The sequence below is a fragment of the Jaculus jaculus genome, chromosome 6 (assembly GCF_020740685.1).
Source record: "Jaculus jaculus isolate mJacJac1 chromosome 6, mJacJac1.mat.Y.cur, whole genome shotgun sequence".
NCBI lineage: Eukaryota > Metazoa > Chordata > Mammalia > Rodentia > Dipodidae > Jaculus > Jaculus jaculus.
The window spans coordinates 157,723,260-157,748,921 of NC_059107.1; the positions used below are offsets into that span (position 1 = coordinate 157,723,260).

The 25,662-nt window shown below is 42.9% G+C and overlaps 1 protein-coding gene across 3 annotated transcripts in view; it reads left to right on the top strand.

Annotated features, from left to right (window-relative positions):
- Tnrc6b (trinucleotide repeat containing adaptor 6B) overlaps positions 1-25,662 on the top strand; it is a 285,060-nt gene that overhangs the window by 241,174 nt on the left and 18,224 nt on the right. For all 3 annotated transcript variants that reach the window (XM_045151729.1, XM_045151731.1, XM_045151730.1), the window contains 8 exons: positions 638-763; positions 6,022-6,153; positions 6,784-6,879; positions 7,032-7,242; positions 15,501-15,638; positions 19,710-19,886; positions 22,038-22,184; positions 22,434-22,529. In XM_045151729.1, the coding sequence (XP_045007664.1) occupies positions 638-763; positions 6,022-6,153; positions 6,784-6,879; positions 7,032-7,242; positions 15,501-15,638; positions 19,710-19,886; positions 22,038-22,184; positions 22,434-22,529 (1,123 nt within the window). The remainder of the gene's footprint in view (positions 1-637; positions 764-6,021; positions 6,154-6,783; positions 6,880-7,031; positions 7,243-15,500; positions 15,639-19,709; positions 19,887-22,037; positions 22,185-22,433; positions 22,530-25,662) is intronic.

Here is a 25,662-nt window from a genome sequence, read left to right on the forward strand (position 1 = left end):
AGATGGATCTTGGTTTTAAAAAAGATAGTTGTTGCCAGGCGTAGTGGCGCATGCCTTTAATCCCAGCACTCGGGAGGCAGACGTAGGAGGATCGCTGTGAGTTTGAGGCCATCCTGAGAATACAGAGTGAATTCCAGATCAGCCCAGACTAGAGTGAAACCCTACCTCGAAAAACCAAAAACCAAAAAAAAAACAAGATAGTTAAGCCAGGTGTGGTGGTACACACTGGTACTCCTCACACTTAGAAAGCTCACTTAGTTGCAGGCCAGTCTGGGCTACAGAGTTGAGACCTTTTCTTTAAAAAGAGAAAAAGAGAATTAGTTGTTGGAATGGATCTTATATAGCCTATACCTTTCAGACACAAACAAAAGAATGTAGTCTTGCTTGTAACATTTGGCTAAATTCAACCCTTTTGGTTTGTAGCATTCATCAGACCACACCTGTGTGAATGGCATAACCGTGATTCCATTTGGGTACTGTCCCCAGCATTTCGAGATGTGGAGCATCCCACTTATTAGAGAAATGCTGTTGTTCATGGGACATAGATGGTGGTTCTCCTGAGGGATAGAAAGCCGAGCTGCTTGCTTGTGTTTCCTTGCATTAACAAAAAGTCTCACCAGTGCCATTGCATCTGCAGGGCGGCAATCATGGTTTGTTTGGAAACAGCACAGCACAATCGAGAGGCCTGCACACGCCAGTGCAGCCGCTGAGTTCTTCTCCTGGTCTCCGGGCACAAGTGCCTCCCCAATTTATCTCCCCCCAGGTGAGGAATTTTCTGTTTCCATAGTTCACAGTTAGCAAGCATCCAGGTGGTTATCAGTTGTTACTTGACTGATTTTCTGCACGTGAAAGGAGCATAATGACAAGAAGCTTGGATGGTGGGGGAAAAAAAAAAACATTGTCCTAGAAAACTTCAGCCCAGATACTGTGACAGGGGCTGTGTTGAATCTCATGACTTTTTGTGTGCTCAGGCATGCTATTCACATACCTTACTCATTCACCGCAGGTCACTGTAAGGTGCTGTATTCCTCTCTTGGTATGTAGTAGTCTCCATGGTGGGATTTTTTTCTTCTTCTTCTTCTTCTCCTCCTCCTCCTCCTCCTCCTCCTTCTCTGCCTCCGCCTCCTCTTCCTCCTCCTGCTGCTCCTGCTCCTCCTCCTCCTCCTGCTTCTCTTTTGGTTCTAGAAATTGCAATATAGGGCCTTAAGTGTGCTGGGCAAACACCATATGACTGAGTCACATGCCAGACCATACTGATCTTTTTTTCCCATGTGTGTAGTATGTGTGGTATAGCAGATGTGGTGTGGTATATGTGCTGCTAGCTTTTCATGGACACATCTTTTAAGATTTTTACAAGACTGGGGGTGCAGGTTGGCAGGTGAATGCTTACCTCCCATGTGTGGGGCCCTAACTCTGTTCCCTGCACTGCTAGACCAAAATGTTTTTAAAAAGTGAAGGCTCTCTTGTCTCTAGTTAACTTTTCCTCCCATTCACTAGAAGATTCAGAAAGTAACATAGTCCTCTTGGCTTTTGTCTTACCTTTAAACTGCTGTCATTTTGCACCTGCAATGCTTCATTAAATGCATATTGATTGAAACAAGATCTTCACTTTCGCCAGCCCAGCTGGAGATTGAAGAGCTTTTAAGCCAGCCTAATTAACTCTGCATTGGGAATGTGCAAACCTGCACTTCTAATTACTTTGACACCCAGGTATGAACAGCCATTTGCTGTCTCTCTCAGGTCCTTTTGTAATTCTTTGGAGGGAGACAATGCACCAGTAACCTGCACATGGCAGAAGTTGAGGGAGATTTGGTAGGAAGACCCTTGTGGTGCCTGTGTAGTAGCACTGTGTAAATGTAGCAACACCTTGTGGTGGTGTCCATGTGGTTCTCTTTAGCTTCTTCTAGCTGTGTCTCTAAGCATTGTGTTGCTTTATTTCACCTTTTTTAAAAAAAATTTTATTTATTTGCAAGCAGAAAGTGAGGCGGGGGGGGGGGGTGAGAATGAGCATGCCAGGGCCTGCAGCCACTGCAAACAAACTCCAAATGCATGTGCTACTTAGTGCATTTGGCCTTATGTGGGTACTGGGGAATTGAACCTGTGTTGCTTGGCTTTGTAGACAAGTGTCTTAATTGCTGAGCCATCTCTCCAACCTCTAAGCAGTGTTTTTTTTTTTTTAATGTTTTATTAGCATTTTCCATGATTATAAAAAAATATCCCATGGTAATTCCCTCCCCCGAACACACTTTCCCCTTTCACCCTTTTTGACCTTATATAATTAAATCATATAGTATAGAGGGAAATTTGAAGGGTGTGTCACGTGCTGGTCATAAAGCCAGGACAGAAGCCAAATATATGATAGTGCCATGTTCTTATTATGCTGGCCAGCTAGTCTAGCCAGATCTGCAAGCTCCAAAGTCAGTAAGACAGCTTGTCTCAAAAAAAAAAAGAGCAATCGAGGAAGACATCCAATGTTTCTGAGCTGCGTGCACGTGCGCGCATACACACAGAAGAGTAAAAGACAAGATATGCATCCATTCTTGAGAATGTAGGAGAGATGGTAGCTCAAAAGTAGTAGGAAACGGAGCAATTTGCTTTTGACCAGGATGCTCAAGAAAACTAAGATTGGAAGACCCAGTTGACCTTCTGAAGACTTTACTTTGGAAAAGGTCATTTTCAGGAGATAGAAAATAAGTATAAAGCAGAAAACATGTGTAGGGTGGGCAGCAGGGGTTAGAACACAAAATAAGCTGAGACTTTAGGGAAAAGGCAGGCAGATATTTAAAGACCCTTTAGAGGTGCATACAGTCCTCACTTGGTCTAATTGTAATATACCGTCTACTGACAAAGGAGAAGTCATGTTTACTGCTCTTGTCTTTGGAGCTGGGAGCCAGGCATGGTGGCACACGCCTTTAATCCCAGCACTTTGGAGGCAGAAGTAGGAGGATCGTCATGAGTTCAAGGCAGCCTGAGATGACATAATGAATTCTGGGTCAGCCTGAGCTAGTGTGAGACCCTACCTTAAAAAAAAACAAAAAACAATAAACTAAAGGACCAAGACAAATCCCATAGTGTAGAAGACATTTGTGACCAGAATTCCAGTTTGCCTGCAATCTCTAAAGAATATTGAAGGCCATTATAGGGGAGTTTACTAATGACAACTCTTCTTTATTGCCCAAATTCTGAAGTTTTAAGACAAAGGAAGAAATCATATCAGAACCAAATTATGCCTTTGCTACCAGTGAAGTAGATACTGAAGCTTGTGAGTTTACTGATTATCCCAGATCACCCCTGGAAGAGGAAGAGGGTGCTCCTCCTGACAGGACTTTGTGCTGTGCCATGTCATGCCGTGCTGTGCTAAAGGTGGATGTCCCTTGTGGGTGAGCCTCAGGTCAGAAATGACCAAGATGAGACTCTGGAGATGGCTCAATAGGTTAAGCGCTTGCTGCACAAGTTCAGATCCCCAGCCTGTATGGTCAGGCATTGTAGTGAACACCTGTAACCCCACCATTGGAGAAGCAGAAACAAGAGGACCCCCAGGGCTTGTAGGCTAGCTTGTTGAGTGACATGAGTAACTGGGTTTACCAAGAGACTCTCACCTTCAGAAAATAGGTGGCCACCCCTGGTGGCACACGCCTTTAGTCCCAGCGCTCAGAAAGCAGAAGTAGGAGGATTGCTGTGAGTTCAAGACCACTATGGGACTATAGATTGAGTTCCAGGTTAGTCTGGGCTAGTTTAAGAGCATACCTTTAAAAAAAAAAAAGAATAAAGTATGTAAACTTAATTAACATAAAAAAAGAAAGTAAGTAAGTCAAGGTCATCTTCTCCATAGCATGTTCGAGACGAGCTGAGATGAGCTGCATGAGATCCTGTCTCAGAAAAAGATGACTGAGCACCTCTGACACAACAGTCATTGTAGTTTGCCACAGAGTTTTAGTTTATCCCTTGCATTGCTTGATAAAAATATTGGATTGTGGCTAGAGAGATGGCTTAGTGGTAATACGCTTGCCTGTAAAGCCTAAGGACTCAGGTTTCGATTCCCCAGTACCCTTGTAAGCAAGATGCACAAGATCGCACAGTACCTACAGTTTGTTTGCAGTGGCTGGAGGACCTGGCATGCCCATCTCCCCCACCCCAATAAATACAATATTTTTTAAAATATTGGATTATCCAGGCATAGTGGCGCACACCTTTAATCCCAGCATTTGGGAGAGGCAGAGGTAGGAGGATCGCCATGAGTTTGAGGCTACCCTGAGACTACATAGTGAATTCCAGGTCAGCCTGAGCTAAAGTGAGACCCTATCTTAAAAAAACAAAAGAATAAATGCAGTAAACTCATTCTAAATACTTTGGAGGGCTACAGTCAATTGTACTTCCTATACAGGCATGAGGGAGGGCCTGAGGGGACCCGAGACTGCTAGAGTTGAAATCTCCAGATCCCATGCAAAACAGGTGGGTGTGATCATGTGTACCTGTAACCCCAGTCCACAGGGGAGCAGAGACCTGAGAATCTTGTGAGCCCTGCAAGCTCTAGAATCAGTAAAAGGAAACTGGCTTCAAGCAAGACTAGGCAGAAGAGCAGTGGAGTGGTTCACCCTGTATTCCACTCCAGCAACCACAGGCAAGCCACCAGAGCCCTGCAAGAACACATTTCATGTGCATATACCCCACCCCGTGTACACACACACACACACACACACACACACACACACACGCACAAAAATAAATAACTTGGTAAATAACTGAGCAAGTTAAAATACAGTGCAGTTCATTTGTTTAATATATATTTACTGATATTTACTATGGGTCATCCACATTAAGATAAATGTAATGATAAAATTTTAAAACCTACATACATGAGTTAAATATTACTTGGCTGGCTGGGGGGGGGGGGATATGTAACTCTGTGCTGTAGTGCCTGCCTATCATTTGTCAGACCTTGGATTTGTGCCCCAGGACTGCAAAAATAAATACAACAGAGGGTAAGCAAACATGTAAAAATAACATATTTTGATAGACCCTGAGTCTAGTATTGGAATTAGGAGATAAGATGTGATAATCAGAGAAAGCCTGGCATTGAACCTAAGGGGTTAGGGTTAGCCAGGTCCACTTATCCTAGAAGATGGCTTTAAACAAAGTAAAATAGATAAGACTTACAAAGGTTACCAAAAGCCCCTTGATCTGAGTCACACGGCTTAGAAATGATAGAGCTGGGAGACATGCTCAGGCAGACTGCCTCTCTTTAAACTCAGTTTATTTATTTATTTATGTGAAAATAAAGTCTCTGTGTTGCCCAGAATGGCTCAGAACCCCAGGACTCAAGCAGTCCTCTTCCTGCCTTAGGCTCACAGACATGGACTAGCATGCCCCACTAACACTTAGTCCTTGACCCTGTGCTGTGTATGCATTCATGGCAGAGGTATTGGGTTTGATCTCTGGCCTAGTTGTCATGTGTGCTCACTGAAGACTGACAGGCCAGCAGTCCATAGCTGGGAAAGAATTTTTTCTGTCCCAGAGGTGCCAGCAAACCTAGCTCACTGCTGAGAACCTGGGAGAGGAACCAGCTTGGCTAGGTGAATTCTAGGCGCTTTCCCATGTGTTCTCTGCTTTGCCGTATTCAGGGCTATATGCTATGAATTTCTCTTCACAAGTTAAGATGTTCTTGTAGAACAGGGGGGCTTTCAGCTTATGTAGTGTACTTTGTTGTATCATGTTTCCAGTAATAATTTTTCCATTAGACAAAAGCTTAAAAGATGCTTTCCTGATTTCATATCTTTTTCATCATTTTTATTGTAGGAAGTTAGAAAGTCTGAGAAGAGAATTTAAAAGCTCTTGTAATTTCATGGCTCATAGGTAGTCATTGTTAATACTTTGGTGTAGTTCTCACAAATATTTTTCTAGGGGAAAATTGACAGTGTTTGTTGATTTTAGATTAGGATCATCAAGATTCTTTTCACAGAAAAAAGTAGTCTTCTCATAAATTCTAAGGATTCCTTTTCCACACTTTTGGTTTTTGGCTAGGTTTCTGCCTCAATGCTCAAGCAGTTTCCCAACAGTGGCCTGAATCCAGGTCTTTTCAATGTGGGGCCCCAGTTATCTCCTCAACAAATTGCCATGCTGAGCCAGCTTCCACAGATTCCCCAGTTCCAGTTGGTAAGTAGCAGTTTTCCCATGTGCTTTGATTTCTTTCATGTGTCACCATCTATTGGAAAAATATTAGTTCAAACTTCTATGTAGATGATTTGAGTATGGGGAGCTGGAGAGATGGCTTAGCAGTTAAGGTTCAACTTCTCAGATGCACATGATAGCACATGAGTCTGGACCCTAGTGCCCCATTCTCTCTCTCTAATAAACAAATAAAAAATTTTTTAAAAAAATTTTTAAGGTTAACATATGGCCTGGAGACATGGCTCAGCAGTTAAAGTGCTTGCCTGCAAAGCCTAATGACCTGGGTTTGATTTCCCAGTACTCCTGTAGAGTCAGATACACAAAGTGACACATACATCTGGAGTTTATTTCCAGCGGCTGGAGGCCCTGGCATGTCCATTTTCTCTCTCTCTCTGTCTCTCCCCCTTCCTCCTTGCAAATAAATACTTTAAAATTTAAAAAAAAAAAAGTTGATACTTCAGCTCAGCAGGAAACCAGGAACTTGGTAGTACTTCCTTTCCCTCCTGGATGCTTTTGACTCGGTGACCTACTATGCACTGCACACATTGTCAGTGTTCTCAGGAGTCGGTTTTGGGAAGCTCAGTCCCCCTCCTCCTCTCTCTCTCCTCTTTGTAGGCATGTCAGCTTCTCTTGCAGCAGCAGCAGCAGCAGCAGTTGCTACAGAACCAGAGAAAGATTTCTCAAGCTGTACGCCAGCAACAAGAACAACAGGTACGTGAGTTGAGAGGGGCCCCTAGAGCTCCGGGTGAGGAGCCCCTTTTGGCTCAGCGACTACACCAGCTAATGAAGTTCAGGATACCGGCTTATTGTTTGTTTGTTTCTCTTGGGCCTCTCCTTGATCTGGATGATGCACTACACCCCAGCTGGCTCGAATGGTGAGTGCACTCCAGCAACAGCAGCAGCAGCAGCAGCAACAGCAGCAACAGCAGCAGCAGCAGCGACAGCCTAGTATGAAGCACTCACCATCTCATCCTGTTGGACCTAAGCCACATCTGGACAACATGGTACCCAATGCGCTGAATGTGGGGCTCCCAGATCTTCAGACCAAAGGGCCAATCCCTGGATATGGTTCTGGTATGTGGAAAGTACTTTTCTTAAAACTGTGCTTGTGCTGGGCCTGGTGGCGCACACTTTTAATTGCAGGCAGAGGTAGGATAATTACTGTGAGTTTGAGGCCAGCCTACCACTAGAGAGTGAGTTCCAGGTCAGCATGGGATAGAATGAGACCCTACCTCAGAAAAAAAACAAAAATCTGTTTGCTTAAGCCTATAGTAAAGAAACCTTGGTGGGGCATAGTAGCACATGCCTTGAATTCCAGCACTGAGGAGGCAGAGGTGGGAAGATCACTGTGAGTTCAAGGCCAGCCTGATACTAATTCCAAGTCAACCTGGGCTAGAGTGAGACCCTACCTCACAAAACCAAAACAATACATTTTATATATGTATTTATATAATGTTTAAGAACTAGGAAACATGGGCTGGAGAAATGGGTTAGCACAAGGCACTTGCCTGCAAAGCCAAAGGTTCAACTCCCCAGGACCCATGTAAGCCAGATGTACAAGGTGGCACATGTGTCTGGAGTTCGTTTACAGTGGCCGAAGGCCCTGATGCACCCATTCATATTCTCTCCCCCCCCCCAATAAATAAATAAATAAATAAATAAATAAATAAAATTGTTAAGAAAAAAAGAAATAGGAGACATGATGCCGTCTAGCCAGGAGACAGCAATGCATTAACCACACGTGCTGCTGCACCATTCTATTAGAGATAGAGAGAGAGTGAGTGAGTGAGTGAGAATGGGCATGCGAGGGCCTCCACTGCAAACAAACTGCAGACATATGCACTGCCTTGTGCATCTGACTTATGTGGGTCCAGAAGAATAGAACCTGGGTCCTTAGGCTTTTCAGGCATGTGCCTCACTAAGCCATCTCTCCAGCACAATTTCTACAGGTTTTTTTTTTTTTTTTTGGTTTAGTTTTTTGAGATAGGGTCTTATTCTAGCCCAGGCTGACATGGAATTCACAGTGTATTCTCAGGGTGGCCCTGAGTTCATGGCAATCTTCCTACGTCTCCCTCCCGAGTGCTGGGATTAAAGGTGTGCACCTCCATGCCTGGCTATATTCTGTTTCTTAAGTAGTAAATATGTCTTATGAATTAGGTTAATTCCAAATTGATTTTCAGGAGAATGAGCATTAAAAATTCAACTTACTTTACATTTCACAACTTAATTAACTTTATTAGATTTTGTTATTGTTTTGGGGTCATGGTTTGACTCAAGTTTGAGGCTAGTTAGCTACATAAGACCTTGTTTCAAAATATCTGGACTGGAGAAATGGCTAAGTGATTAAGTTGCTTGCCTACGAAGCCTAACAACCCTAATTTAATTCCCTAGTACTCACGTAAAGCCAGATGTACAAAGTGGCACATGCATCTGGAGTTTGTTTGCAGTGGCTAGAGACCCTGGTGTGTGTATTCATTCTCTCTCCTCAACGCCCTCCTGAAAATAAATAAAATTAAAAAATAAATCACATCAGCCTGACGAGGTGGCATACAACTTTAATCCTAGCACTTGGGAGGCAGAGGTAGGAGGATCACCATGAGTTTCAGGTCAGCCTGGACTATAATGAGAACCTACCTTTGAAAAACTGAATGTGTGTGTGCACGCGTGTGTGTGTGTGTGTGTGTGTGTGTGTGTGTGTGTGTACGCACGTGCATTTATCAGGCCAGATGTGGTGGTGCACATCTTTAATCCCCATACTCAATAGGAGGAACCCTATGAGTTGGAGGCCACTCTGAGACTACAGAGTGAATTCTAGGGCAGCCTGGGTAGAACAAAAGCCTCCCTCGAAAAATGAAACAAAAAATACCACATCAAAAAATGTATTTTCAATAAAAACTTTCTTATGTTTAAAATGCATGAGCCTTTATCATACTGATGTAGTATACCCAGTGAAAAGGAGAGCTGTGACTATGAGATTTCAAAATGAAAGAAGGTGGGGCTGGAGAGATTGTTCAGTGGTTAAAGGTACTTGCTTGCAAAGCCAGTGGCCAGGTTTCAATCCCCCAGTTCCCAGGTAAAGCCAAACACACAAGTTAGCACATGCAGGATGATAGAAGCCCTGTCAGGCTTATTCTCATTCATCATCTCTCTTTTTGTTCTGTCTTTTTCTCACTCAAATGTATATATATATATATTTAATTTTTATTTTATTTATTTATTTGAGAAAGTGGGGAGAGAGACAGAATGAGCATGTCAGGGCCTTCAGCCTCTGCAAACCAACTCCAGATGCATGCACCCCCTTGTGCATTTGTGTTACATGAGTCCTGGGGAATTTAACCAAGGTCCTTTGGCTTTGCAGGCAAATATCTTAACCAGTAAGCCATCTCTCTAGCCCTCAAATATTTTTTAAAAAGTGAAAGACAGGCCTAGCGAAAAGGCTTAGCAATAAAGGTGTTTGCCTGCAAAGCCAAAGGACCCAGGTTCAGTTCCCCCATACCCACACATAAGCCAGTTGCACTAGGTGGCGCATGCATCTAGAGTTTGTTTACAGTGACTGAAGGCCCTAGTGTGCTCATTCTCTCTTTCTCTCTCTCCCTCTTTCTCTCTCTCAATAAATAAAATAAACTTTTAAAAAGTGAAAGAAGGGCTTGGGGGTGAGGTTGCATGGCTCAGTGGGTGAAGTAGTCATGTGGAACTGAATTTGGGTCCCCAGAATTCACATGAAGCTAGACACAATAACATGAGCATTACAGTCCCATCACTCACAAGTTAAGACAGATTCTCTGGAATGTGTAGTAGTAAAAAACTGGAGACTCTGCCTCAAACAAGGTAGGAGGTGAGGACCAACACCCTCTATGTGTATGCCATAGTACAGCTCTTGCATCCACATGAACACACATATAACATGCACACGGAAAGATTTTTTAAAAAAGAAAAATGTTTGCATTGTAGTAAAATAACCGGTTGTGTCAAATGTCAGATGTTCATGTAGACATAGTTGTGTTTAGGAGAGCAGTTATGCTTGAGATGTTTCCCTTACAAATTATTATAAAAGTAGCCCTGATTTTTTTGTTTTGTTTTTTTTCTTTTTGGTTTTTCAAGGTAGGGTCTCACTGTAGCCCAGGCTGACCTGGAATTCACTATGTAGTCTCAGTGTGGCCTCCAACTCATAAGGATCCTCCTACCTCTGCTTTCTGAGTGCTTGGATTAAAGGCGCATGCCACCACACCTGGTGAAGTAGCCCTGTTTTTGTCTTCTTCCATGTTGCTGTTCAAACCCAAGATCTCAGTGCACATAACAATCAGGATCTTTGCCACTTCTAAGTCTCCAGAGGAATGAGTAGTAAAACTGTAGAGAAAGAGTGAGAACGTGGTTAGTTTAAGGAGATGTTAACTTGAGAGGCTGCAACAGCCTAGCCAAAGGGTAGTGATGAGTAGATGATGCATGTGTTTGGAGAAGGTGATTCTGGCAGGGATAGATAAGGTAAGCCAAAGGTTGTATTTGCAGAAATGATAAGACGTAGAAGGTGTGTTGCAGTGAGATGAGCCCCAGGCTCATGTCTTATCTCTACTTGTACCTTGCCTTCTAACAGAGCCTGGCGTGAACTAGTGTGTCTATAAATGTTCATTGAACTGAACTAAGTGGCTTGTTTGATTTGGGTTAAGGCTCTGTATTTGTGAGCCACTTGGTAGACCAAGGAAATAATTGTTTTGATGAAGTGACAAAGTCAGTAAAGTCAGTATTTTCCTGTTAGAGGTGTGAGAGCTCATAAGCAGTAGAGGTGCCTAGAGGCAGTGCCTCAGAATCTCTGCCATCATGCTCACTGCTTCCATATTTTCACGTCCCATCAGTCACCCCATTATATCAGGGGAATCCATACCGTGTGTGTGTGTGTGTGTGTGTGTGTGTGTGTGTGTGTGTGTGGTGTTGCTGCTGCTAATTGATCCTAGAGCCTTGTACTGCCATGCAAGCACTCTGCCATAGGGTGAAGTGATCTTCTATTCTTTTCCACCTTATCCTAAGCTGTCATTGTGGTGGGACTTGGTCCCCAAATTTCCAATGAGGCATATGCTTTCTTCTGCTAAGTTTCAACTGGATCTACTCAGATCTCTCCTCTTCTAAGATCTCTAACTCTAGTTTAATTCTGTTTTGTTTTAAACACTGTATAGTGCTTGGCTACCCTGGAACTTGCTATGTAGACCAGGATGGCTAACTCAGAGTCATGGATGATCTTCTTTCTTCTGCCTCCCTAGTTTTGGGATTACAGACATGTGCCACCATACCCAGCTTTAAGATTTATTACTCTTAATTTTTTATTTTTGAGTTAGGGTCTCAAGCCAACCCAGGCTGCTCTTGAACTTGATTCTTCCTATCTCAGCCTCCTCAGTGTTGGGATTAAAGGTATGAGCCAACACTCTCAACTAACTCTTAAATTTTAATATTTATTATTTATTTATTTGGTTTTTGAGGTAGGGTCTCACTTTAGCTCAGGCTGACCTGGAATTCACTATGTAATCTCAGGGTGGCCTCAGACTCATGGCGATCCTCCTACCTTTGCCTCCCAAGTTCTGGGATTAAAGGCATGTGCCACCACGTCTGGTTTAATTTTTATTTTTTTATGAGAAAGAGAGAGAATGAATTGGCATGTTATGGCCTCCAGCCACTACAGTTGAACTCCAGAGGCATGTGCCACCTTGTGCACATGTGCAACCTTGCACATATGTCACCTTGTACATCAGGTTTACGTGGGGTTGGGAAGTCAAACGTGGGTCCTTGGGCTTCGCAGCCAAGCACCTTAACCACTAAACCATCTCTCCAACTCTAACTTTTTTTTTTTAGGTATGGTTTCACTCTAGCCCAGGCTGACCTGAAATTCACTATATTGTCTCAGGCTGGCCTCAAACTCATGGCAACCCTCCTACCTGTGCACCTCCATGCCCAGCCAGGTCTAGCTTTTAATCTGTTTTGTTTTTGAGATAGGATCTTACTGTAGTCCAGGCTGACCTGAAATTCATTATGTAGTCTCAGGGTGGCCGAGAGAGAAAGAGAGAGAAAGAGAGAGAGAGAAAGCGGGGGGGGGGGGGGGGGGAAGCGGGGGGGGAGGGAGGGAGGGAGAGGGAGAGAGAGAGAATGAAAATGGCCATGCCAGGACCTCCCATTCCACTGCAAATGAAGTCCAGATGCTTGTGCCACTTTGTGCATCTAGCTTTATGTAGATAGTGGAATTGTACCCTGGGCCATCAGGCTTTGCAGGCAACCATCTTTAACCACTGAACCATCTCTCCAGCTCCCTAACTCTCCTGAAATTCACTATGTAGTCTCAGGTGACCTTGAACTCATGGTGATCCTTCTATCTCTGCCTGCTGAGTGCTGGGATTAAAGGCATGCACCACCATGCTCAGCTCTTAACTCTAATTTTTTACATTTTATGTGTTACATAAAAACTTAAATAGTTGAAATTAAATACTGTTAATTCACTGTGAGTCATAAAGAATTTTAGAGTAATACTAAAATAAATTAATTGTAAGGGGGCTGGAGAGATGGCTTAGCAGTTAAGCGCTTGCCTGTGAAGCCTAAGGACCCCGGTTCAAGGCTCGATTCCCTAGGACCCACATTAGCCAGATGCACAAACACGTCTGGAGTTCGTTTGCAGTGGCTGGAAGCCCTGGCGCGTCCACTGCCCCCCCCCCTTTGTCTCTGCCTCTTTCTCTCTGTTGCTCTCAAATAAAAATAAACAAAATTTTTTTTAAAAATTAAGTGTAAGGAAGGCCTTTTTTTCCTCACTTAGGAATCCTTGCATTCTTTTTCATCTGCCAGAATCCTAGGTTATCTTCAAAAGTTTTTCTCAGTGATTAAAACTGTTTTCAGAGGGGCTGGAGATAGGGCTCAGTGGTTGGGGCATGTGCCTGAAAAGCCTAACAACCCAAGTTCAAATTCCTCAGTATCCAAATGACCAGGGTGGCACATATATCTGGAGTTCATTTGCAATGGCTAGGGGCCCTGGCATGCCTATTTTCTCCCTCCCAACTCCTCTCTCTTTGTCTCTTCTCTATCTCTCTGTACCTACAAATGAATACATAAAAATATTTTAAAAACAGTTTTCAGAAGTGGTCTACAGTTGAAACACCTTGGCCTGGTTTCCCACTCAAAGACAAGAGTATAATTTGCCCAAAGAGCAGCCTGTTTAGGCCATGAAAACTCTGAGAAAGCCTTTATTCCAGTTGCTATCCTTGTCTTCTAGTCTCTCATTTCCATTAGATAGAACTAACTTTTTAAAACCTTTAGTTGTTTTTTTCTTATTTAAAATAATTTATTTTGAAATGTTTCTGTCTATTCCTAAGGATTTCTACTTACTACTCTACCTTGCAAGCAGTAGCTTGGACTACTAAATTAAATTACAAATGTGTGAAGGAGCATCATTCTTTCCAGAAGTAGCAAAATTTAGATAAAGGGCAAGATGGTGTGAAATTTCTCCTTGATAATTTATAAAACTAAGCCAGACCACTAGGACAAGCGCAGGGAGAAAACAGCATGGGCCTCAGTGGGATTTGGATGGGTGGAACTTGAGGAACATCCATTCATAAAGCATAATCTTGGATCAGGAGAGGAAAGTGGAGACAGCTTTCTTCTCCAGCTCATTCTTTTGTTTTTTAATTTTTTCTTATTTCTTTGTTTTGTTTTGTTCTTTGTTTTTCAAGGTAGGGTTTCACTCTAGTACAGGCTGACCTGGAATTCACTATGGAGTCTCAGGGTACCCTTGAACTCACAGCAGTCCTCCTACCTCTGCGTCCTTTCATTCACCCCTCACCAGTTTCCCTTGTTTGTTTTTCCTTTAATTTCACTGTCTAAGAGTCAGTTTGAAAAGGTGTTTGAGGGGCGGGAGATAAGGCTCAGCAGTTAAGGTGCTTGCCTGCAAAGCCTTAGAACCCAGGTTCAGTTCTCCAGTGCCCACATAAAGCCAGATGCATAAGGTGGTGCATGCATCTGAAGTTTGCTTGCAGTGGCTGGAGGCCCTGGCATACCCATTCTCTCTGTCGCTCTCTGTTTGCAAATACATAAATAAAAATAATTTTTTAAAAAAGAAAAATGGGGTGCCGGGCATGGTGGCACACGCCTTTAATCCCAGCACTTGGGAGGCAGAGGTAGGAGGATTGCCATGAGTTCAAGGCCACCCTGAGACTACAGAGTGAATTCCTGGTCAGCCTGTACTAGAGCAAGACCCCACCTTGAAAAACAATAAATAAATAAATAAATAAATAAATAAATAAATAAATAAATGAATGAATGAATGTATTTTTGCATCCTGACCCAATGGAAAATAGGGGAGACACCCCTTAAGAAAACACAAACCTAGTTGTTTTTTTATTTAAATTTTTGGTTTTTACAAGTTAGGGTCTCATTAGCTTAGCCTGACCTGGCTCTCACTCTGTAGTCCCAAGCTAGCCTTGAACTCACAGTGATCCTCCTACCTCTGCCTCTCAAGTGCTGACATTAAAGCCATGTGCCACCAGGGCCCAGCAAACCTAGTTCTCTCTCCATCTCCCTCTCTTTCTCTCTCCTTCTCCTGCCCCTCTCCCGTCTCACTCTCATTTGCTTAAAATTTTCTTTCTCTTCTGTCTTAAAGAAAAAGAAGGTCCCAGCCCTATAGACTGCCGTGTGAAAGACCCTGTGTTTCCTGCACTTCATTTTCCCTGCTCCCTGCTGTTCTCTACCATCTTCATCCTGCGGCAGGGAAAAACTAGAGAGCCGTTGAGCTTTTCTTTCTTTCTTTTTATTTTTTTATTTTTATTTTTCTCCCCCTGTGGTAGAGTTCACTCTAGCCCAGGCTGATCAGGAATTCACTATGTAGTCGCAGGGTGGCCTCGAATTTACAGTGATCCTCCTACCTCCGCCTCCCCCAGCTTGAGTTTTTCCCCTTGGTTTTCTAGACCATCTCCAGAGCCCTTCCTCCTCAGGCACCCTTGTCATGGCTCTCTCATGCTGCTCTCCCATGTTGGTGTCAGGTGTGATCTCTTCCACCTCAGCTGAAGAGTAGTTGGTCCCAGCCAACTGGCACAAATGTTTGTTTGCTCAGTGAAAAAGTGAAGGCACCAAGGTAGACTTAATTAGATGATAGTGACACATTTTCATGAAAGAGGCAGCAGAATTTTTAGCAAGCAAGAGCCAACATCAGAGTTTCAAATCAGTCTCTGTTTCTATGCAGAGAGACCTTGTGAATAAGCCTGAGTCACAAACAAAGGCATTCGTGGGCTCTACCTGCAAACTCTTGGCTTCTGGTGTGGGACTGGTGCAAGAAGTGTGTAGACATAGCTAACAGATTGGTGTCTTTCCAGGCTTCAGCTCTGGTGGCATGGACTATGGCATGGTTGGTGGGAAGGAGGCTGGGACTGAGTCTCGCTTCAAACAGTGGACCTCCATGATGGAAGGACTGCCTTCTGTGGCCACACAAGAAGCCACCATGCACAAAAACGGTGAGAGAGCAGCCCCTGTCACGAGCAGAACCCTTGGATCCTAGTATGAGGCAGTGTGTTGTTGTTTGGGAAACAGCATTTCACTATACTCACTTTATTTTAGCCCAGGCTGGCCTTATACTCAAAACCCTCCCGCATCAGTCTCTGTGTGCTGGAATGAAAAGTGTACACCACCATGCCTGGCCTTCCTGTGTAGTTTTTTAAAAACATAGACTTACAGCCTTTTTAAAAATTATTATTGACAACTTCCATAATTATAGACAATAAACTATGATAATTCTCTCCCCCACACTTACCCCTTCACAACTCCACTCTCCATCATATCGCCTACCCCTCTCAATCAGTCTCCCTTTTGATGTCATCATCTTTTTTCCTCCTGTTATACTGGTCTTGTGTAGGTAGTGCCAGACACTATGAGGTCATGGATATCCAGGCCATTTTGTGTCTGGAAGAGCGCATTGTAAGGAGTCCTACCCTTCCTATGGCGCTTACATTCTTCACGCCACCTCTTCTACAATGGACCCTGAGCCTTGGAAGGTATAATAGAGATACTTCAGTGTACAGCCTTTTATTTTAATGAATCTCTTGATACTTCCCCCACTTACCCAAATTTTATGATTACCTATCAAAGATTGGGCTTGTGTGTATCTCAGTTTGAACTTATAGTGCTGGTATTAAATAAAGAGAGAGAGTACTTTCCTACTTGGTAGGGAATTGAAAGGAACTTCAGTGAAGTCTTTAAGATAAAACCCAATTTAAGTGGCTAAGAGAACAGAATCAACCTAGTGAGGGTTCTGCTTAGAGGGATTTTTTTGTTTGTTTTTGGTTTGGATTTTAAGACATGGTTTGGCTTTGTAGCCCAGACTAGCCTTGAGCTCATGCTGGGCTTTGTTTTTGAGACATAGGAAACCAATATTAGTTTTTTTAAAACTCCTCCCTTAAACCCAGTCTAGTAGTCCATACCTATAATCCCAGCACTTGAGAGGTAAAAACGAGAATTGGTACAAGTTTGAGACCAACCTGGGCTACATAGTTCAAGGCCAGGCTGGGATATATAGCAAAACCTTGTTTTTAACAAAAGAAATAGGGCTGGGAGACAGAATCATTGGGGCTCCCTGGCCAGCCAGTCTAACAGAAAAATGGGAAGTTCTATGTTCAGTAAGAGACTTTGTTAGAGAAATGAGGAGGAAGAGTGATGAAGATAACCAACATCTTCCCCAGGCCTCCATATGTGTCCACATGGGTTGTGTGCATCTACACACGTGCATATACCACACATAAAAATTTAGAAAGTAGGAAGATGGGGGAGGGAAGGAATTACCATGGGATATTGTTTACAGTTATGGTATTTATTTGTCAATAAAACAAACAAACAATAGGAAGAGATGGCTCAGCGGTTAAGGTTCTTGCCTTCAAAGCCTAAAGACCCGAGTTTAGTTGCCTAGCACCCATGTGAAACCATATGCACAAAGTGATGCATGCGTCTGGAGTTGGCATGCAGCAGCTGAATGCCCCGGTGTGCCCTTTCTCTATCCGTCTCTCCTCTCCTCTTCTTTCTCTCTCTTTCTCTCCTTGCAAATAAATGAATTAAAATATTTAAAAAATAAATAAGTTTAAGAGAGAGAGAAGAGCCACAGAGGGAAGATGGCTTGGAGGTTAAAGGCACTTGCTGTGCAAAGCCTGCTAGTCCAGGTTCAATTCCCAGTCACCCACATAAAGCCATAACGGTATTTGTTTGCAGCAGCAAGGGATCCTGTTATGTGTGTGAACGAATGTGCACATGCACACACACGTGCATGTACAAATAACTTTTTTAATGAAAGAGAGAAAAATCTCCTGCCTTTAAACCCCAAAATATGACTAACAAATGAAAATTAAAGGCTTCAGGATTTTTCCCCATGCTTCCTTTTTGGTTTGTTGAGATAGGGTCTCACTCTAGCCCAGCCTGACCTACAATTCACTATGTAGTCTCAGGGTGACCTAGAAATCAAGGTGATCCTCCTACCTCTCTGCCCCTTGAGTGCTGGTACTAAAAGTGTGTGTTCGCACACCTGGCCCCATGCTTCTTGTTCTTTGTTATCTTGCAAGACTGCATTAAAGGCATTATGAACCAGCCACTCCTTTCTGTATTTCTCTGTAAGGGTTTCTCCATTTCCCTGGAGAACAAGAGGTCTGAATCTTGTCTCAGCCTCCAATGCAGTGTTTGCTTCATTTGTTAGCATTTTCCCTGGACTCAGCTGTCTCCATGAGAACCAATATAAATAGGTATCTGGCTGTCTCTGCTGCAGTGCCCTGGCATGCTCAGCCGAGCCAACTCATTCAGTCTTCACCCTTTCAGGTTTTCATTATAAACCCTCTTTAATAAGCAAGCCCATGCGGAGACTAAGGAAGGAGCCACACAGAGTTCTCTACTGGCCCCCTTAAACATGATTAAAATCAAGAAGTATTTACTGAAATTATAAAGTCTGTTTATGGACTGAGTAACCCCAGCACTGTCATGCATAGCTTTGGACATTTTCACTGCTCCCTTAGGCTAGTGATTTACCAGGTCCTGAAAATGAATATAAAATGGCATGTGAGACAATATCTCATCCCCTTCTCTCTTCAGAGTGAATAGATAATGTTTTCCCCATTTCCTTAGCAATCCCCAAGGTGACTGAGCTTTTCATTTTTCACTACTTCACTGTAATATGCATCTGAGCCAAATTTCTGTCACTGGCTCCAGAAAAGTAAATACTTAGCTAAGAGGGGAGATAATTTGGATAATACTCCTTTAGTCCAGACCAAACATTGTTTTATTCAGTATTTACACAAGCATTTTAACGCTTTATCCTGGACATAATTTTATCTGTTCATGAGCAGCATTCTAAGACTATAACAAGTGAGTGATGGACTTCATGACTTTCCTTTGGGAAGTAAGTAAGTAGGTGGAACCTTGCAGACTTCTGAAATCTTACTTGAAGCAAAGCACTTGCATGTTGCTGCTGCTGTTAGCTGAAGGAATTTTAAGCTTTCAACTCTTTTCCTGCATGAAAATGCATGAAGGAACAGCAACAAAGCCACAGGGTGCCTCCGGGAATACACTGACAAAGGCCCTCTGTTCTTCACTGGAAACCCTGGACTCAGAGCTGTAGAGTTCATTGCTGGCCTTTTGCTGGCAAGGACTCCAGGCGGGAATTCCGTCTCATTGCCTTGGAATTTAAAGCAATTGCAGATGCTTTCTGTGCAGTGGACTCTCCTCACTGCTTCTTCCAGCTAACCTAAGCCCAACCAGCACTTCAGGACACGATGGGCAACACCAATAGCAAAGTCATTTACAACCCTCTGAAGCCTTGCAGTCTGTTTAGTCTTTTTTCCATTTCTTTCTCTTGAGTGATTAGCATAGAAACCACAGGGATAATGGCATGATTCGTAATTTGTGAATGTTTCATTGATTTCCTAAGACCATGGGATTTTCAGACTGAACACTGTTGAAGAAAGAGCATACCCTGTGGGGCTTAGGTGAGAAATGGAGAGGCTTAGGAAGGTGAGATGAATTGTTACAGTCATGCTGCTCATTAGTGACAGGCTGAGGCTCCCACACCACCTCAGAGTCCAGTGCTCTTTCCTCAGTGAAGTTCAGAAAACTATACTTGGGGGCTGGGGAGATGGCTCAGCAAGCAGTAGTGCCTACTTCACAAGCATGAGGACCAGAGTACAGTCCCCAGCACCCACATAAAAAAGACTGGCGCATCCACACGTGCCTGTGGTAACCCTAGCACAGGAGGGGTAGAGACAGAAGGATTGCTGGTACTTGTTGGCCAGCCAGTCTAACACAGAAACAGTGAGCTCCAGGTTCAGGACTCAATCTCAAGTGAGGCAGAAGAGCAGTAGAGGAGAGCACTAACGCCCTCTTTTGGCCTCAGTGTGCACATCTGCACACATACACACATTCTACACATACATATATGCCCTCCCCCAAAAAGAAAGGAAACTAAATTTGAGTCTCTATAAAAGAAAAGTTCTATTCACTGGCGTACGTTCTGAATGTATTTGCTTCTTCTTTAATTAATTTCTACTCTCTTTTCTCAGGCGCTATAGTGGCCCCTGGTAAGACTCGAGGAGGGTCACCATACAACCAGTTTGATATAATCCCAGGTGACACGCTGGGTGGCCATTCAGGTCCTGCTGGTGATAGCTGGTTACCTGCCAAATCTCCACCAACAAATAAAATTGGAAGTAAATCCAGCAATGCCAGTTGGCCTCCAGGTATTGTCCAGGAAATGCTTTTGCTAGAATAATACTCCTGTCAGGCTTAGGTTTGGAATACAGTGCTTTTGCAACTCACTTGATTTAGGCCCATGCTGGGTTTTTGTTGTTGTTGTTGTTTTCTTTTTCAAGGTAGAGTCTCACTCTAGCTCAGGCTGACCTGGAAATCACTCTGTAGTCTCAGGGTGGCCTCGAACTCATGGCAGTCCTCCTCCTTCTGCTTCCTGAGTGCTGGGATTAAAGGCGTGCGCCACCACGCCCGGCCTGTTCGTTTTTTTTTATTCCATAATTGTCTGATAAAGGAAAAGCATGCTCTGTGAAATGTGTACTATGAGAAGATCAGAAATCTTCAAGACATGGGGCATCTGGGAATGAAGGAAAGTGCCCAGGAGGTGGCATTTGTCCTGTGTATAAGATGCCTTATTACATGAGCTCTTTTAGGAAGATGGCTCAGCAGTTAAAAGTACTTGCTTACAAAACCTGCCAATGCAGGTTCAATCCCTAGTACCCATATAAAGCTAGACACATAAACTGATGCATGTGTCTGTAGTTTTTGCAGGATCAAGAAGCTCTGGCATGCCTAGTTCATGAGCTGGTTGGTTGGTTGGTTGGTTGGTTGGTTGGTTGGTTGGTTGGTTGGTTGGTTGGTTAGTTTTTATATGGTAGAGTCTGGCTGTAGCTCAGGCTGACCTGGAATTCATTTTGTAGTCTCAGACTGATCTTGAACCCATGGTGATCCTCCTACCTCTGCCTCAAGTGCTGTCATTAAAGATGTGTGCCACCATACTCGTTTGTTTTGTTGTTGTTGTTGTTGTTTTTGGGGGTTTGTTTTGTTTTGAGGTAGGATCTTGCTATAGTCCAACCTGACCTGGAACTCATTTCTGTAGTTCCAGGCTGGCCTGGAACTCAGAGATCCCCTACCTCTGCCCCTCATCCCCAATGCTGAGATTAAAGATGTGCACTACTAAGCCCAGCTATGAGCTCTTTTGAAGTGTACATTGAACTGATATTACCTACAGGCTATAGGTGTGCAAAAGTGAGTTGAATGAGATTCATATCTCCCCTTTTATTTTCACCATAGAAAATTTAGAAAAACAGAAATCAGTAATTTTATAAATATGTGTCCTTGTATACTTCTTTCTGTGCCTGTATATGACATGAATATATATAGCTTTATTTTATTAGAATGATATACAATAATATGTAAAAATGGCTGGGCATGGTGGGATATGCCTTTAATCCCAGCAGAGGCAGAGGTAGGAGGATCACAAAAATGTTCATATAACATAATGCTTTCTCAACATGTATAGGAAAATAAAAGGTTTTTTTGCTTTTTGTTTGTTTTCTTTTTTAGTTTTTTAAGGTGGGGGTCTCACTCTGCTCAGGCTGACCTGGAATTCACTGTGTAGTCTCAGGGTGGCCTCGAACTCACGGCGAACCTCTTACCTCTGCCTCCCAAGTGCTGGGATTAAAGGCATGTGCCACCACGCCCAGCTTAAAAGTTTATTTTTTTACATACAAATCAGGCATGGTATTAAAAACTTGGTCAATAAAAACATTATTAGCTTTTATATATAGTCTATACTTTCTCATGATCAGTTAAATTATTTCCTTATCCCTGGGTCATCTGTATAGCAGTAGTCATTTTATTTCACTTTTTTAAAAATTTTTATTTGTTTATTTATTTTTGACATAGGTTTTGCTCTGGCCCAGGCTGACCTCGAATTCACTATGTATCTTAGGCTGGCCTTGAACTTCAACACGCCCAGCTTTGTATTTCGTCTTCTTCGTACATTTTGGTTAATATCTAGCCAGGGAAATGAAAAGGTCTCTGGTCCATGGCTCGGATAGTCTCCCAGTTCTGAACCTAGATGCCCAAAGACATCTGCTCCTGCTTTCTTTGTCTGCAGACTTAAGTTCTCCTGTTGGCAGGAAAATTCTAGTAAAAAATTATCAACCAGGTGTGGTGGCACACACCTTTAATCCCAGCACTTGGGAGGCAGAGGTAGGAGGATCACCTTGAGTTCAAGGCCAGCCTGGGACTAAAGAGTAAATTCCAAGTAAGCCTGGGCTAGAGTGAGAGACCTTACCTTAAAAAAACCCAAAAATTGTTTTACCATTGTCTTACCCTTAACATTTTTCTTGTCTTAGAATTTCAACCAGGAGTGCCATGGAAAGGTATCCAAAATATTGACCCTGAATCTGACCCGTATGTCACCCCAGGAAGTGTACTGGGGGGTACAGCCACATCTCCCATTGTAGATACTGACCACCAACTGCTGCGGGATAACACCACAGGTAAATGAGTATGGCAGCCATGTATGTATTTAACATCTAGTAGTATCATAGTTGTCAGTCTGTGGCTTTGTTTGTATTTGTCAGTACCTAGAACTGTAACCAGAAAATAAAAGAATATTGCCTTTGTCATTTTTATTGTCTAGATACATTTTATTTTTTTTTCTTTTACTGAAATTTAAATATTCTCAAGGTTTTGCTAGTTGCACTGACATTTCTCTTCACTATTTTCTTCTTCCTTTGTCCCTCAAGGGTCTAATTCTTCCCTCAACACCTCGCTGCCTTCACCTGGTGCCTGGCCCTACAGTGCCTCTGACAACTCCTTTACCAACGTTCATAGCACTTCAGGTATGAGGTGATTTCTGTTCCCATAGTTAACACTTTTCTATCAAGGTTCTCTTTTATAAACTGGCACTTAAAGCCAGATGTGGAAGTACACACCTTTAATCCCACCACTTGGGAGGCTAAACTCAGAGAATCACTGTGAGTTCAAGGCCAGAGCTACAGAGTGACTTCCGGGTCAGTGTAGGGTAATGAAAACCCTGCTTCAAAAAAAGAAAAAGCTCCATGTGTTGGTGCATGCCTTCAATTCCAGCACTTGGGAGGCAGAGGTAGAAGGATTATTGTGAGTTTAAGGCCACCCTGAGACTACATAGTAAATTCCAGGTCATCCTGAGCTAGAGTGAAACCCTACCTTGAAAAACCAAAAAAGAAAAGAAAAACATTCCTAGGGAATACTTTTAGAAAAGTTGAATAGCACAGGCCAGTGCAGGTGTATTTTGTATTTACCATCTGCTCAAGGATCTTCGGGTCCCACAGAGATAGGGTGAGCCAGGACAACTTTGGGGCAAGGCCAATAAAACAGAATCTTAAGCAGCAAAGGATGTCCAGAAGACAGAGGTACTTCTGTTAAGTAGCCTGACAAGAAAGGGCTATAGGAAGAGCCAGATAAGCCTGGGTTGATATTCCTATGGCAACCAATGACAGCTTGCCTTTTTCTCAGAATCCTACTTTGAGGGTCAGGCATGGTGGCTCAGAGGTAAAAGAATCACCATGAGTTTGAGGCCACCCTGAGACTGGGTAGTGAATTCCAGGTCAGCCTGAGCTAGAGTGAAACCCTACCTCAAAAGAAAAAAAAAAAAATCCTAATTAGAGATAAAGGATAAAGAGGTGGCCAAAGTAAAGAGGAACCTCAGAGTTTGCCTGCAAAGCTGGAAGACTCCGGTTCATTGCCCTAGGACCCATGTAAGCCAGATGCACGGGGCGGGGGGGTGCTGTTTGTTTGCAGTGCTGAAGGCCCCAACATGCCCATTGTCTCCCCTCCCTCCCTCTCTCCGCCTCTGCCTCTTTCTTGTAAATAAATAAATAAAATATATTTTTAAAAAAAGAACCTCAGGGGCAGGAGAGATGGCTTAGCAGTTAAGGCGTTTGCCTGCAAAGCTAAAGAACCCAGGTTCAACTCCCCAGGACTCATAAGTCAGATGCACAAGGGAGTATATGCATCTGGAGTTTATTTGCAGTGGCTAGAGGCCCTGACATGCCCATTCTCTGCCTCTTCCTCTCTCCTTCTCTCTTTCTCTCTCTCAAATAAATAAAATGAAAGAAAAAAATTTAAAAAAAAAAGAACCTCAGTTAATTTTACCAACAATATTTGAATTCCTCATGGTTTTCTTTTTATTATTTGGTATTTTGTTTTGCCTTGTAGGCCCAATAAAAGGAACAGAAGAAAGATTTCCGTTGGTTGGTTGTTTTGTGGGGTTTTTTGTTTGTTTGTTTGTTTTTGAGGAAAGATTTCACCATGTAACCCTGGCTGCCGAAATATAATATATAGATGAAGCTGTCCTCAAACTTATAGTAATCCTCCTGCCTTTGACTCTGAGTGCTGGGATCACAGGAATACGCCACTAAACCCCGAAGATATGACTTTGCAGTGCAGTCACTCACCCAGCACAGTAGCTTATAGATTAGTAGAAAATGATTAGTAATTGGGATCTTGTTTGAAAAAGTTGGAACCTTAAGTCATTCTAGACATTAAAATCTCTGTACTTTATCCACGTGAAGTCAAGTAAAATAAATCCTTAGTTCCCTCCCAGGTCCCGCAGGTTAATGGCCGGCAGGTTCTTTTTCTTTCCCCTTCTGTCATATCCACAGTGCAGCAATAACTATGTCTCACTGAATGCTCTTATAGGCCAGGCATTGTGCTCCACCTGGAATTCTTTTTGACCTGCACCTACAGCTATGAATAGGTCCTGTCTTTAACCTCATTTTGTAGATAGTGAACTAAGGTTCAAAGATCTGTTTGGGGGCTGACAAGATGGTTCAGTGGTTAAAGTAACCCAGCCTGGCCTTAAACTCACTGTGTAGCCATGGAGAGAGAGGAGGATCACTGTGAATTTGAGACTAACCCTGAGACTACATAGTGAATCCCAGGGCAGCCTGGGCTAGAGCAAGACCCCACCTAAGGAAAAAAAAAAAAAAAAAAAGAAATGTGACCCTAGCTCAAACAAAAAAAATGAAATAAAATGATGTTGAACTCAGCCTCTTTTAGAGACTTGCGTTTCAACTCATGTTTACCCAAGAATAACATGATAGAGAGCTAGTTATCTTGTTGCTTTCAGTTCATAAAGTAATAAGTAAGTATTAAAACTTCTATATTCGGGGATAGAGTGAAACCCTACATCAAAAAGATAAAAAAAAAAAAACCAAAAACCCTTCTATATTCTGTAAGCTCAAAAAACATGACACTGCTCCTCTTGTGGTCTGGGCATGTAGCTCAGTTGGAAGAGGGCTTGCCTACCATGCATAAAGCACAGGGATTAAAGGCATGTGCCACTACTACTAATACTACTTCTTTTTTTTGTTTGTTAATATTTTTGTAACTTGAAACAGAGAGAGAGGATGGGTGTGAAAGGCCTTTTTATAGAAATCCAGTTGCACACACAATTTTGTGCATCTAGCTTTATGTGGATACTGGGGAATCAAACCCAAGCCTGCAGGTTTTGTAAGCAGCAGGTGCCTTTAACCATTAAGCCATCTCCCCAGCTCCTCCAACACTTACTTTATATAATGTCAATATGGACGTCTGGAGTTCAGTTGCAGTGGCTAGAGGCCCTGGCATGCCCATTCTCTCTCTCTTTCTCTCCCTTGCTCTCTCTCTCTCTCTCTCAAATAAATAAAATATTAAAAAAGAAATCAGAAAGGCCAGGCATAGTGGTGCACACCTTTAATCCCAGCACTTGGGAGGATCCCTGTGGGTTTAAAGCCACCCTGAGATTACATAGTGAATTCTAGGTCAGCCTGAGCTAGAGTGAAACCCTACCTCAAAAACACAAAGAAAAGAAAAGAAATTAGAAAGGTCGCAAGTAAACAACTTAATGCTTCACCTTAAGGCCTTGTAAAAAGAACAGTAAGGCAAACCAAGAATCAGTAGACGTGAAGAAATCATAAAGATTAGGAGCGGGATGTGGTGGTGCATGCCTTT